The sequence below is a fragment of the Triturus cristatus genome, chromosome 3_2 (genome assembly GCF_964204655.1).
Source record: "Triturus cristatus chromosome 3_2, aTriCri1.1, whole genome shotgun sequence".
In the NCBI taxonomy this organism is placed as follows: Eukaryota; Metazoa; Chordata; class Amphibia; order Caudata; family Salamandridae; genus Triturus; species Triturus cristatus.
The window spans coordinates 696,134,326-696,150,365 of NC_140584.1; the positions used below are offsets into that span (position 1 = coordinate 696,134,326).

At 46.9% G+C, this 16,040-nt stretch overlaps 1 protein-coding gene across 1 annotated transcript in view; it reads left to right on the forward strand.

Moving 5' to 3' along the window:
• PGAP1 (post-GPI attachment to proteins inositol deacylase 1) overlaps window positions 1–16,040 on the forward strand; it is a 760,293-nt gene that overhangs the window by 615,591 nt on the left and 128,662 nt on the right. The window contains exon 23 of the mRNA XM_085648756.1: window positions 12,254–12,389. Within this exon, the coding sequence (XP_085504882.1) occupies window positions 12,254–12,389 (136 nt within the window). The remainder of the gene's footprint in view (window positions 1–12,253; window positions 12,390–16,040) is intronic.

Sequence of the window (16,040 nt, forward strand, 5' to 3'; positions counted from 1 at the left end):
TACAGTCATTCATGTCTAATAGGTATTGTTTATGTCACATGGAACTGTAACATGTAATGTGGAATTGACTGATGCAGAAGCTTAGCTTTGAATACAGCAGAAGCAGTTGGAGTTTACCTCAGCTGGATGCCTTAGCTCTTGCACCAGTGGTTCCATTTATGGCACTTACATAAAGACACTTTTATATAACTTGCAGACTCCATCGCTTTATCCCACACAGCCACTTTCTTAAACACACCTGATTTCACCATTTGTCTTCTGTGGCATTGCAACAGTCTGCATTACATTTGTCATGATTATTTCTTTATTCCCGCATGCTAAAATACTCCATTTGAGTCTTCAGACCGGTAGGGGTGAGTAGTTTGCTTCCCACTCCCGCTATAGTCTAAACCCTTACTTTCTGATGGATACACCTGCCAGTGGATTCCTCACCTTGTGAATATCCCTTGCGCCAGCAACATTCGGAAACTTTTGTAGCTCTCCACGCCGACGAGGACGACGTCACAGAAGCACTGCTCCGCTCGCGGCTCCGCTGAAGTCACTGGATCCGATCCATAAGAAGACCTCGTCAGCGTGATGACGTCAGTTCCCTTTTTTCCCCGCCGTTGACGCTAACGGTTTCCTGGGACTCTCCGCAGCTTTGGCTAGTTACTTTGTTTTTCTGCTGTGTCTCTCTCTTTCTTCTTGCTTTCTGTTGAAGATGTCGACAAAAAAGTCCGGATTCAAGCCGTGCAGGGAGTGCGGCAAGCATATGTCCATTACGGATCTGCATGAGGACTGTGTCTGGTGCCTGTCGTCGGATCACGACGTCGAGGGATGCTCTTGCTGCCGCAAGATGAGTACAAAAGCTTTAAAAGAAAGAGAAGCCAAGTTATTTATTGCCAGAATGAAAAAGGAGAAGAGGGGTCGAAGACGATCCAGATCGAAGTCGAGGTCGCCATCGAAATCGACATTGGGACATGCTTCGAAGTCCAAGAAGCACAAAAAGAAGTAGAGGCATGGTTCTCAACACCGTTCGGATAGAGAAGCGGCTCCGAGATCGGCTTCGCCTACTCGACGTCGTAAGAACTTTGTGTCTCCTTCTTCTGTCTCTATTCCTGCTTCTCCTGTTGGCCTGACCTCTCCTGTGGCTTCACCGGAGCATTCTCCGGCTCCATCTCCGATGCCGGCTCATTCTCCGGCTGAAGAAGATCCGGCTCCTGATGAGGCTTCGACTCCGCTGGTTCCACTGTCAGCGCTGATCGGCCTGAGTCCGGTTATGCCTCAGCCTGAGCCATATCCCCCCTTTCCAGGTCAGGATCCTTCGCACTATTTGAATGCGATGTATGGGATCTTCAATGGAGCGATGTACCCCTCTGGAGCATCTTCGGGTCCCATGGGTCCGATGGCTTTCAATCTGGGGGTTCCTCAAGCCTACGCTCAGGCTCCATTTATGCCTTTATTCCCGGCGACGCCGTCTTGGCATTTCCCGGCGCCGAGGACATCGACGCCGCTTCCATCTTCACCAGCTCGACCTCATTCGACTCCGGCTGCTCCTCCGGCTCCGTGTTCGACGCCGGCTCCGTCGGAGTCGGTTACGGTGCCCCCGATACCGGTCTTGAGAATTAGGTCCTGGCGAGAGGCTCAAAGAGTCCTGGAAGAGCAAAGGTACCAGATTGAGGAGATGGAAGAGGGTGAACTCATGGAGTCTGATGATTTGTTTGAAGGGTTGAAAGAGGCTAGTGGCCTGGATTGATCACCAGAGTGGGAGATTACTCCTCCAGCTGATGCCCCCTCCAAAGATGTGGCTCCCTACCACATGGTTATTGAAAAGGCTGCAGAGCTTTTGAATCTACAGCTACCAACTGCTGAATTCACGCCAAATATCCTCACTGAGGTTTTGCATTCTCCCTCCAAGGTGTCAGAGCCCTTACTACCATTTAATGAGGCCATCACTGAACCAGTTTTGGAGATATGGTGAAAGCCCTTTTCAGCTCCTGCGGTCTCTAAAACGGTGGCTAGAAGGTACAGGCGGCTCCAGGAGATCCAGACTTTCTTACTTCTCATCCTTCTCCGGAAAGTCTGGTGGTTCAGGCTGCTTGCTCTAAGAGGTCTTCAGGTGCCTTTCCTCAGGTTCCTAGTGACGGGGACGCTAAAAATCTTCACCAGTCAGCCAAGAAAGTCTTCTCTTCGGCAAGAATGGCTTTAAAATTGACAAATGCCACCTGTCTTTTGGGCCGATTTATCCATACTCTCATGGATTCAGCAAAACAACTGGCCCCTAAGTTATCAGAGGAAGACAGAGGTACTATCAGACACTCAGGCAGCTGCATGTCAGGTTATCCAGAGTGGCCTGGATACTGCAGACTCTGTCGCTAGAATTATGGGCTCTTCTGTTGCCACAAGGAGGAGTGCGTGGCTGAAATCATCCGAGTTCTCCCCTGATGGGCAGGCAACTCTTTTGGACTTGCCTTTTGACGGCTCTGGGCTTTTTGGCAAAAAAGCTGATGCTGCATTGGCGAGATTTAAAGAAAGCAAAGCCACGGTCAAATCTCTGGGTCTGCAGACACAACCTAGGGGTTATTTTAGGAGGTACAGAGGCTTTGGGAGATTGTCCTTTCGGACCTACAGGCAGCCCCAGCAGCAGCAGCAACAACGGCAACAGAACTCCCTGTATAAGAGCTACAAGGGCAGAATCAGAGGTCGTGCTCAAGGTCGACAGCTCTCCTCCTCCTCCTCTTCCTCCGTCCCTCCCACCACTGCAAAGCAGCCCTAGATTCACCATTCTGGATCATGTTGGTCCTGTGGGGGGCCGGCTTACCCATTTTCTACAAGATTGGGAATCGGTTACTACAGTCCTTTGGGTTCTAGATCTTGTAGAAAATGGGTACGCCCTTCCCTTTCGGGAATTTCCTCTGAATTTCCCTCCTTGCCAAGGTGCTTGCTCGGAGAACCATCTTCTTCTCCTGCAGAAGGAGGTCCTAACGTTACTAAAAAAAGGTGCGATAGAGGTGGTTCCAGAGCAGGAAAGGGGTCAGGGATGCTACTCTCGGTATTTCCTGATTCCGAAGAAGGATGGCAGGCTGCGTCCAATCCTGGACCTCAGGATCTTGAATCTTTTTCTGAAGCAAGAGAAGTTCAAGCTGCTCACCCTTACGCAGGTTCTTCAAGCGCTGCAACAGGAGGACTGGGTTGTGTCGATCGACTTGCAGGATGCGTATTTTCACATCCCTATCCTGAAGTCGCACAGGAAGTATCTCTGTCTTACGGTAGGGTCGCAACATTATCAGTTTGCGGTCCTTTCGTTTGGTCTTACTACTGCCCCTCAAGTCTTCACCAAGGTGATGGCAGTGGTGGCAGCCCATCTCAGAAGGTCGGGGATTCCAGTTTTCCCCTATCTGGACGACTGGCTGATCAAAGCGGAGTCGCCAGAGAAAGTGCTTCATCATCTGCAGGATACAACTCCGCTGTTGTACAAATTGGGTTTCTCGATAAACGTGCCCAAATCTCACCTGGTGCCCTCTCAGCGCAACCTGTTCATAGGGGCGGTACTGGACACTACTGTGTGTCGAGCATTCCCACCTCCACCAAGGATTCTCGACATACAGGAAATGATTCCCTTGTTTTACAATGGAGCGGTCGTTCCAGTCCTGAAGGTCCTTCCTCTGCTCGGTCTGTTTGCTTCCTGCATTCTGTTGGTCAACCATGCACGCTGGCACACGAGGGCCCTCCAGTGGTGCCTCCGCAGGCAGTGGTATCAGCACAAGGGAGATCTCAGGGAGTCTGTGAGGATCTCCAGAGAAGCTGCAGCGGATCTGTCTTGGTGGAGTGTGGAGGGCAATCTGTCTCAAGGAAAGCCTTTCCATCTTCCTCCATCGGTGGCCACGGTGATAACTGATGCATCCACTTTAGGGTGGGGTGTCCATCTGGGGGATCTGGAGATCAAGGGTCTTTGGTCTCCAGAGGAAAGGTTGCTTCACATCAACCTTCTGGAATTACGGGCGATACGTTTGGCGCTCAAGGCCTTCCTCCCTTCCCTTCACGGTCAGTCGGTTCAAGAACTGACGGACAACACTACTGCGATGTGGTATGTCAACAAGCAGGGAGGAGTGGGGTCGCATTGTCTCTGCAGAGAGGCTCTGCGTCTCTGGTCCTGGGTTCAGGATCATCAGATGTGTCTGATAGCAAATCATCTGGCCGGAGTTCTGAACGAGCGTGTAGACAGTCTCAGTCGACAGTTTATCGCCGACCACAAGTGGAGGCTTCATCCAGAGGTAGTTCAGCACAGCTTTCGGACGTGGGGAACTCCTTGGGTGGACCTGTTTGCCACTCACGAGAACGCTCACTGCCCGTCATTCTGCAGTCTCCAGTATCCGATGCAGGGAGCTGTGGGGGACGCGTTTCAGTTGAGTTGGAGCTCACAACTCCTTTACGCGTTTCCTCCCATACCCTTGATTCCTCGGGTTCTGAGGAAGATTCGCCAAGACCGGGCCCAAGTCATATTCATCGCCCCGGATTGGCCAAGAAGGGTGTGGTATACAGATCTTCTCCACCTCTCCTTGTGCCCTCCGTCTCCGTCTCCCTCTCAGGGCAGACCTCCTCTCGCAGTCAGAGGGGCAGGTTCTACACCCCCACCTCCAGAGCTTACACCTTCATGCCTGGAGATTGAACGGGGCAACCTGAATTGTTTTTCTCTCCCGCCTGACGTGGTGGACGTTATTTTGTCGGCCAACCGTCATTCCACCAAAACAGTCTATTCTTATAGGTGGTCTAAATTTGTCCTTTGGTGAGGAGAGAAGTGTATTGATCCTTTGAGGACTCGTTTATCCAACATCCTTCAGTTTGCTCTTTCTCTTGCCCAGCAAGGCTTTGCTGTAGCTACTGTGAAGGGATATCTATCAGCTTTGTAAGCTTTCCTTTGCTTCCAGATCAGCCGTCATTGTTTAGGTCACCTATTGTTTTACGATTCCTTAAGGGCCTTACCAATAAGTTTCCGCCTACTCCTTTTATTGTGCCTCAATGGGACTTAAATCTTGTCTTAACTTACCTGATGGGTTCTCCTTTCGAGCCCTTGCACAAATGTCCCTTAAGGCTGTTATCTTTTAAAAGGTCTTTCTCGTTGCCATTACCTCGGCAAGGAGGGTAAGTGAGCTTCAAGCTCTGAGTTCAAAACCCCCATTTTTTACCATTCATGCTGATAGAATGGTACTCAGGACCAGAGCTGCTTTTCTGTCTAAGGTGGTAACTCCTTTCCATCTGGGGCAATCCATTACCCTTCCTACCTTCTATCCTCCCCTCACCCTTCCAAGGAGGAGGAGCGGCTTCACCGCTTGGATCCTAAGAGGGCGGTGAGTTTCTACCTTGATAGGACTAAGGACTTTCGAGTGGACGACTAGCTCTTCGTGGGCTTTGTTAGCTGCAGGAAGGGCAGAGCGATGCACAAGCGCACCCTTTCCAGATGGATTATCTTGTGCATCAAGATTTGTTACTCTTTGGCTGTTAAGAACTCCCCGCGCTGCCGATCTCAGGGCTGCGGCGGGTCGGAGTTCTTGGCGCCAAAATCGGAGCGAGTACAAGCCACGCCCACCGACGCAGGCCACGCCCCCTCCCATCCCACTAGAAAATGTGCCCTCCACAAACGTGCAGCGGGCGCGACGATGGCGCGCCGAAGGCGCGCCTAAGGCAAGCCCGTCTGCGCCTGTCCGCGCCAAGACCGGGCCCAGGGCCATATCCCCTATTCAAAATAACCCCGATAAAATACAGTGGAAATACTCCAGCCAGGAACTTCGAGGGCTGAGACCAAACATCACATGCGCTCAAATAGAGCCACACAAAGAAGGTAAGAAATGTCTGTCTTGCCCACTCACATTCGACTTTCTTCCCGTTAAAAATATGGATAAAACCGAGACTCCAAGATATAGAAACCATATTTTGAAAACAGGTTTAATTAATGCTAGGTCATTGGTCAAACATAATACTCAAACAGCCGAACTAATAGATGAACAAAACATTGATATATTATTCATTACCGAAACATGGGCAGATGAGGCATCAGATGCTGATCTGGCCTTAGCGATCCCGGAGGGATACTCTTTCTACAGAGCTGACAGAAAAATAAAACGGGGAGGAGGGTTAGCAATCATAGCGAAGGACGGTCTTAGAACTAAAACCTCACATAAAGGTAGCACCGCAGACTGCGAAACATTAACCTTCCAAATAAAAATTACAAACAATTACACGTTTAATGGAATACTAATATATAGACCACCTAGTGCAAAAACTCCCTTAATAGACTTGTTAAGTCCATTTCTTGAATCTAGTGTGTCATGTCCAGACTATACCATCTTAGGTGATTTCAATCTGCATCTAGAGAAAAATTCAGACCCTAAGATAGCAGCATTCATTGATGCAATGGCAAACTTCGACCTGAAACAGAAAGTTCTATTAGGTACCCACAATGCCGGACATACGATAGATGGTATTTTCACATCATGTCAGAGCTTGAACAAAATTGACACTCTCCCAATCCCATGGTCAGACCACAAACTAGTAAGATTCACACTGGAAATTAAAGAGGACACTAGAAGACCGGTAGAGCATATTAAACAAGTAACCTACCGTGACTGGTCTAAAATTGACAACAAGCATTTATAGAAAAACTCCAAATATCCCAGCCTACATTAGACGACAACAGTAATATAGCCTGCAAACAATTTAATGAATGGATAGAGAAGGCAGTCGATCTAACAGTCCCACAAAAAAAGGCTACGCTTAAAAGAAAAACCCCATCACAACCCTGGTTCTCAGAAGCTCTAAAAACACAAAAACAAACTTGTAGAAGAGCCGAGAAAAAAATGGAGAACTAATTACGATACCCAACTCAGACAAGAATACAAAGATACCCTAAACAGCTACAAAAAACTAATAATAGCAGAAAAAAGTAAATACTTCGTTAAAAAGATCAACGAGTCAAAAAACTCCAGCAAAACCCTCTTTTATACTGTCAAAAAACTATCAAAGTTCGAAAACAACAACCCAGAAGCACGATCATCAGACTTCTGCAACATACTAGGAGAATACTTCGTGAATAAAGTTTCATCAGTGTACGATTCCTTCAAAAATCAGAACACTGAGACAATAGAAGGGGACACATCACAGCTACCAACTCAACAAGATCAATCAGTTTTTAGATTTACACCACCTACAGCCGAACAGATTGAGAAAGAGATCTACACTACCAACTCAGGCAGCCCAACGGACCCTTGTCCACCCAAAATAATGCAGGTTTGTTCCATACAACTAAGCCTAGTACTGGAAAAATTATTCTCCAAAATTATCAACTCCAATATCTTCCCAGATGACTGGAAGATGATATCTATCAGGCCACTTCTGAAAAAACCCAACCTAGATTGCGAAAATCCCAGCAATTATAGACCCATAGCCAGGATCCCCTTTGCCGCAAAAATCTTGGAGAAACTGCTAAATAAACAGCTATCCCAACATTTGACGGACGGAGATTGGCTGGATCACTCCCAGTTCGGTTTCCGGGTAGAACAAGGGACGGAGACGGCCCTAATCACAGCAGTGGAGGAGCTTAGGCAAATAATGGACAATGGATCGAAGGCCGCCTTGAAATTACTCGACTTATCGGCGGCCTTCGACACGGTCAGCCACGAAATCCTTATTACACGGTTAAAAACAGCATACATACATGATACAGCATGCGCTCTCACAGCCTCCTACCTAGAGAATAGAACTTTCTCAGTAGAATTAGGAGAAGCGAAATCCAAGCTGTTCAATCTACCATGCGGAGTCCCGCAGGGCTCATCAAAGAGCCCTACTCTTTTTAATTTATATGTAGCTCCACTTGCACAAATAATAAGGAACAACGGCTTCACTCCTATATCCTACGCTGACGACACCCAAATTGTGGTGTCAATAAGCAAGGAGGTACAGGACACAGCAGAAAAATTTCAAATCTGCATGACAAAAATCAGTCAATGGATGAAAATGAATTGCTTAAAGTTAAACGGGGACAAGAGCGAAGTCATGATACTAGGAAGAGATACAAACATATGGTCCCCCATATGGTGGCCTAAAGATATGGGAAGATGCCCAGAGCCGTCAGAAAAGGTAAAAAACCTAGGGATCATGTTAGACACTAACCTTTCTTTCGACGCTCAAGCCAGTAAACTAGCTTCGTCACTCTTGTACATTCTAAAAATGATCAAAAAGATTCTACCGTACCTACCGTATGATTCATGCAAGACAGTGGTGACAGCATTAGCCTTGTCCAGATTGGATTACGGGAACGGCTTATACGCCGGAGCAAGGAAGAAAATCCTACTTAAACTACAACGCCTGCAGAATGCAGCAGCCAGGTTGATACTAGGAATACCAAAGTTCGAACAAGTAAGCCATAAACTAAAAAATCTGCACTGGCTACCAATTGTAAGTAGGATACATTTTAAATCATTATGCTTAACATACAAAGCACTAAACGGAATTGGATCACAATTTCTAAAATCACATCTGCAACTATATTAGCCAAACAGATTACTCAGATCCAGCCAAACGAAATGCATCAGGGTCCCTAGATTTCGGAAAACTAACTGGGGCGGAAGAAGCTTCCTGGTACACGCAGCAAAAATATGGAACCAACTACCACTAGACATAAAAACTAGCCCATCCCTGAAATCCTTCAGAAAGGAAGTCAAAACATGGCTTTTCTCCACACATCTGTAGTCAACATCATCAGACCCAGTGGTATATCTCAGCGCCAAGACGCCCTCGGGCAATCGCGCGCTATACAAATAGATAAATCAAATCAATCAAATCAATCAAATCAAGGAACCTCCAGAGGGTATAAGGGCTCGTTCTACCAGGGCAAAGTCTTCTACATCTGCCTTATCTAGAGGTGTTCCTGTGGAGGACATTTGTAGAGCGGCAACTTGGGCCTCCCTCCACACTTTCGCGAAGCATTACTGCTTGGATTCCGAGGTGAGGAGGGACGGACACTTTGCTTGTTCCATCCTTCAGGACTTTCTGGTATAGAATGGTGGACACCCTCCTCCGGGAGTGGGACTGCTGTGGGAATCTTTTCACAAGGTGAGGAATCCACTGGCAGATGTATCCATCAGAAGAACAAGTTACTTACCTTCGGTACCGCTTTTTCTGGTGGATACAGTATCTGCCTGTGGATTCCTCACTGACCCGCCCGCTTCCCCGTTGTCCACCCTTGTATACCTACAATAGTGATAATGTTTCAAAATTCGTTTATTACTGTCAAAGGAAGAGTGCTATTTATTTTGCCTTCCTGTATTATCTTCAAACTGTGTATTATGTACCGTGTACACTGTATATATATTGCTGTCAGTCCGTCCGTGTGCCTCAAAGGCACGGAAAAAAGGGCGGAACTGACGTCATCACGCCAACGAGGTCTTATTATGGATCCAGTGACGTCAGCGGAGCTGCGAGCGGAGCCTTGCCTCTGTGACGTCGTCCTCGTGGAGAGCTACAAAAGTTTCCGAATGTTGCTGGCGCAGGAGATATTCACAAGGTGAGGAAATCCACAGGCAGATACTGTATCCACCAGAAAAAGCGTTACCGAAGGTAAATAACTTGTTCAACACCACTTGCACAGCTATGCTCCAGCGGCCAGTATGCTACAGTGCCTGGAGCAAATTAGTTTACAGCAATCAGCTCACGGTCTCATCCCAGAGTGTACTGGCACCTCACCTCAGCACCATCTCACTCTGGTCAAAACAGCACTTTCACACTGCTAGGGGTGAATACTTCACTTCACACTCCCTGTGTAGCACACCCTAACCACCCCACAGACCTCACAGTGCTCCTACTCTCCTCTTTCCTACTCTTTTCGCCCTTTTTTCCCCTTACTCTCTTCAACGGAATCACAAAATAGCAGCCAACACTTCCTAGTTACAACCGCTCGCACCGCTCACAGCCAATAAGCAGCAAGCGCGTGCTCGTAAAGCATCAGCCAATCAGAGGGCAGAATTCCCAAATATCGATATCTGTAAATTTCGATATTTCTCAAAAACTACTGAACGGATTTGCACCAAATAAACAAAACCGTGCTTTCTAGACCAAGACCCTTCTCCCCGCCAAATTTGAGGTAATTCCGTTCAACCGGTAGCCTCGTCTAAAGTTTCCTATGGAGAAAACACATTTTGGGACGCCCCTTTTTTCTCGCCCCCCTTGACGAATCACCCCCAAACATCCCACATAGGAGCTGATATGAACAAAGAATTAGTTTGGAACATTTCATGAAGATTCATCAATTGACGCCAAAGTTATAAGGAAAACAAAAAATGCTCTTCCTATGGAAACTTGGTCCTAACTATAACTACCTACTGGCGACCGCCAGTAGGTAATATATATATAATAATATAATATATATATATATATATATATATTTTTTTTTTTATATGTATGTTACTATATATAATTATACACACACACAAATATATATATATCTATATCTATATATATCTATAAATATCAACAATCTGTTCAAACCCAAAGGAGTGAGGCGGCACACAGTCCTGATTTTACTAGTGTTTAATCGCTCAAAAAACACACCGCGTTTCAGCCGTAAAAAGGCCTTTGTCAAGTTACCAGAGTGTTGACAGGAAAACATTTCAATAATAATACGTCATAATAGACATGGAAGAGTTACTCTATCGCGTGTAATTCCTTGATAATGAAAAAGCATGATTTTGAACCTTATAATCACAAACGATGATAAATGCTTTACCGAGAATGGCATAATCACAATCTTAATTTCTGGCATTAATCCATGCCCTGTACATAAAGAGATTGCATGAATGCATGTCATATGTCACTACAATTCATAGATATAGAAGAGTTATTCAGGCATTGCATAGTTCATTAAATCGCTAATACGCACAATATGTCAACTTTATATCTGCAGGGATCATGGATGAAGCCTCGCCATATTCCATATTATCATTCTAATATATGAAATTTTGAAAACAATTTCCATAATAATATAAATTAAATACTAATGCTAAAATTGTGAGTCCATCTATTCTACATAAATGTAAAACGTGGAACAAACAGTAACACTTGCCATATATAGCATGCATACATTTCAATCCTGATTAATACACTCTGGATGCACAAAATGCCAAATCGCATCAATGTGGAAATGTGAATAAATCAGCGATGAGAGTTAATTGAGGTAAAGATATGATTCAACAGGTACTTGCTTGATAAGCGCCCTGTTTGGATAGCTTCCCAAACATACAACTCGCTGACCATGTACATATTTGGAAAAATATATCATAAATGGATACTGGAGCCCCCTATGGGACAAAACGGAGGAACCCTGATGATAACCTCCTAATCAAGGGCTAGTGCCCAACAATATAAGCACCATTACCGATATGAATCATGACAGCAAGTCGAGATGTTCACAGAAATGAAACTATAATCAAGGACAACTGTCAACATGTGGGCTGGTACCTAAAATCAAGTCATGACCAATGTAAATGTGCACCCAATGTAAAAATGTATATCTCAAGGAGGAAAGAACACCTCCACCAAAGAATAAATGTGAAACTTAATAAAGAATAACAGATCAAAATTATTGCAGAGTAATAAAATGGACAACAGTCCTAGATGTGATTACAGCAGGGTCATGGACATTGAATACAGATATGAACAAGGCATTAGCAACCAATATGGGTATTCAATTCTTCCTCCCTATTAAGGCCAAAAGGTATCCTGGTGTTTAGATCAAAAATATATCTTGATTAAAGAACTCGTAGCTGTTTCTCTCTGTCCCCACCCGTATGTGTTTCATGATCCTGTCAATACCACAGAAATATCATATATACACACACATATATATATATATATATATCTACACGAGATATATATATACACATATATACACACATATATGTGTACATATATATACATATACATACATACATATATATATACACATATGTTTTTTTATGTTTTACTTACAAATTAAGCACTGTGTGAAAGTAAAGCAGGATCATCAGTTGTTAAATTAAACAATGCCCATTTCTTTTAGACAGACGTCTACAACATGTTTAATAGCACCAACATCTTTTCAAAGATCTATAGAAATAGCGTGTTAATGATTTCCTCTTTAAAAAATCTCAATTTTAACAGGAGGATGCTTTTGCTAACTTTTCTGTATACAGAATAGAAAGAAATACCTTTTAATAGCACTAACGCTCGCTTTTTTTCCCCGCAGACCCACAAAACTTCCGGAAGACAACAGAATGATTACGCCTCAAAGACTGGGTGTTTACATATTCTTATCTTTTATTTGTTTGACAACTTGTGGGGCATTTGCACTGCTCATCGTTAGTCTTCAATACATGATTAAGGTAATAACACATTTAGAAAAGTATATCACACTGGCATGTTATCTATTGTGTTTTTTAACCATGCTCCCAGAACACTTTTGGTACAAATAATCTCTCCACGTTCAGAATCCAATCAAGACAAACTGAGCCTGATTCACAAATATTGGTATAGGAGTAACTGTGACTTAACCTTGTAATACTCCTGGCTTGACTTTGAATTTCAGTATTTCCGGCTTACACATGGAGTTCAGAAGTACTACAAGATTAAGTCACAGTAACATATTGAACTCTGCCTCACTGATTCTAATCCAAAACCACATTAAGTTAGTAGTCTTCCAGCCTATATGCTGTTGGCAAATACTTAAAACACCTGATGTGGGACATTCTGCAAATTTTAATAAAGAGATTATTCCTAAAAGGCAATCTTTGCATAGTTTAGATACCCTTGTTCTGGAAGATTTTCTGACTAAGCATAGGGGTGGCTGGGGCTTATTATAACAGGCGATCTTAATGCTACCTTTGAACCAATCAATTCCCTGCACCCTGATTTATTGACAGACCAAGACAAATAATGGAAAAATCTGCCTATTGATCTCCCTCCTGTAGGGTGGTCCCCAAGGGCTGCCCAGATTGTTGCCTTCACCCTAACATTTGATTTAGGAGCCACAAATTGGCGGACTGTTTCCGACACGTAAGATAAGCATACCATCAACAGGTCCAATAACACCAGCTGCATTGATTATTTTTTAATTAGCCCGAAGTGCTGGCCATATGTTCAGGACATGGCAGTTCTTGAAAGGGTGGATAGCAACCTCAGTGCCCTCTGCTTGACTCTGCTAGGCTCCCTTGCTAACAGCTCGATAGCCCAGGAAATGTTGAACTTTCCAATAACGGCAAGGCCATCAAATGGGGATGGGTCGAGAGGCATCCTGAACTTGTGGAGGCATGCAGAGCTATTGAATAATCTTGCCCCAGATGAGAGAGAGCTGTTTTTGACAAAACCCCATGAGTATTTCTTTAATAACATAAGAGAATTGTTGGCCCAAGACTTAAAGTGCTCACATGAGACAGAAAGAATCGCCCTGGGAAACTAAGGCATGTAGGGCAGCCAAAACTCAACTATTGCAAACGATTAAGACTAGGGACAAGCCAGAGCTTGTGGCTTGTAGGGCAAATTATAAGAAAGAAACGGAAAGGGCCATGAGGGACTGGGAAGAGTCTCTTTGGGAAAAGCTGTCCTTTGCTCTGTCATCCAAGGATAATGTAAAATTCTGATGGTACATCTGCCTGAGGGTTCCTCACCTTTTGAATTACCCCAGCGCCAGCATTCCACGGAAATTATTTTCTACGCTCTCCTACGTCCACAAGGACGTCATAATAGCACGGCTCCACTCGCGACTCTGTATAACGTCACCAGAGCCATAAGAAGACCTTGTCGGCGTGCTGACGTCAGTTCCCTTTTGTCTGAAAGAAACAAGTTAGTTATAAATTCCTTACCTTAGAATTACCCTCAGGCGTCAGACTGGATTCGGAAAGTTTTTTCATCAGCAGTACCTCTGCACATCGGAAGGTGGCGTCGTTCGGCTCCGCGTCTGTCGTTGGCGTCATGGTCGTTGGTACGACATCGCGGTAGCTACATAGACGCCGCCTTCGCGCGCTGACGTCAGTTCTTTCTATTTCCACGCCAGCCAGCGCAGATCCGGAGAGAGCGGTACCTCCAGTCATTTTTTGACTGAATTTTTTGAGCGACTTTTGTCAATGTCTTTTTTGAGTCTACGACTCCTGGTGTACATAGGGATGCCTGGCTTCAAGGCCTGCAGTTCCTGTACCCGACTGATGTCGATTATGGATCCTCATCGTGTGTCCCTCTTTTGCCTGGAGCGCGACCACGACCCCAAGTCGTGCTCCAACTGCGGGTCCATGGCTCCGAAGGCTTTGCGAGAGCGGTCCCGAAAGCTTCTTGAGCGCAGGTAGTCGGCTCCGCGCCGTTCGAGGTCCCGGTCGCGAGGGAGGTCGAGGGACCGGTCGCGGAGCCATCACCATTTGTCCAAGTCTTCGAAGTCTTCGCACTCGGGGTCGGGTAATTCAAAGCACAAGAAGAAGTCAAAGAAGCATCGTCGCTCTTCGACTTCTCCCCGTCGGTCAGCTGACGCGACGAGGGATGCGGGCGGTGCCCCTCCCGCAGCTCCGTGCGTGGAGACCGAAGAGTCGTCTCTGCAGTTTCCTCCCTTCCTGGGACCCAGAGCGACTCCTGCCTAGCTTCGTACATTTTACGAGGCGATGCACGCCATCTTTGGACAGCCCGACTCTGCCGGCGCGCCTGTGGGTCCCAGGGACTCAGGCCGGTCGTGCCCCTGGCCGGCGTCCTGATGTGGACCCAGAACCCGACCGGCGTCACCTCTGTTTACTCCTGGGGTCCCTTTTCGGCCAGATTGGCACCCAGAGGAGGAGGATTAGGACTGGGAGGGGGCAGGTGACCCTTTGACAGATCAGCTCGACTCAGAGCAGGACTGGAGAGAGGAACTGGGGGTGACCTTGGCGTGTTGTCTCCTCCTACCGTGGCTACAGAGGAGGGAGCATCATACGCACTGGTGTTGCGTAGGGCGGCCGAGGCCCTCAACCTCAAGCTCCCTACAGTGGCAGTCAGGACTAACTTCCTGACAGAGGTCTGCCACCGCACCCTAGTCCAACGCCTCAACGACACCGGCATCCAAGGGACGGCCCTGGAATGTATCACCTCATACCTCTCCGGCAGAACACAGAGAGTACGCCTCCCTCCTTTCCTCTCTGAGGCCACCGGAGTCATCTGCGGCGTCCCGCAAAGATCATCGCTCAGCCCCACTCTCTTCAACATCTACATGAAACCCCTCGCTGCCATCGCACGCCAACACAACCTCAACATCATCTCCTACGCCGATGACACCCAGCTGATTCTCTCCCTCACCAGAGACCCCGACACCGCCAAAACCAGCCTACACGAAGGGATGAAAGACGTCGCCAAATGGATGGACATCAGCCGCCTGAAATTGAACACGGACAAGACAGAAGTCCTCATCCTGGGACCATCGCCCTCCGCTTGGGACGACTCCTGGTGGCCCCCGGCCCTAGGCACCGCACCCAAGCCTACGGACCACGCACGCAACTTGGGCGTCATCCTGGACTCCTCCCTATCTATAACCAGACAAGTCAACGCCGTATCCTCAGCCTGCTTCCACAACCTTCGCATGCTCCGTAAGATCTTCCGCTGGATCCCGACCGAGACCAGGAAGACGGTCACCCAGGCCCTCGTCACCAGCAGACTAGACTACGGAAACACCCTCTATGCCGGTACAACAGCCAAGCTTCAGAAAAGACTTCAACGTATCCAGAACGCCTCTGCCCGACTCATCCTGGACGTCCCCCGACGCAGCCACATCTCGAGCCATCTGAGGGACCTGCACTGGCTCCCCGTCAACAAGAGGATCACGTTCAGACTCCTCACCCACGCACACAAATCCCTCCACGACCTCGGCCCAAGATACCTCAACGACCGCCTGACCTTCTACACGCCCACCCGCCAGCTACGATCCGCAAACCTCGCCCTCGCCGTCGTCCCTCGCATCCAGAGAACCACCGCCGGAGGAAGATCCTTCTCCTACCTGGCGGCTAAGACATGGAACTCCCTGCCCGTCC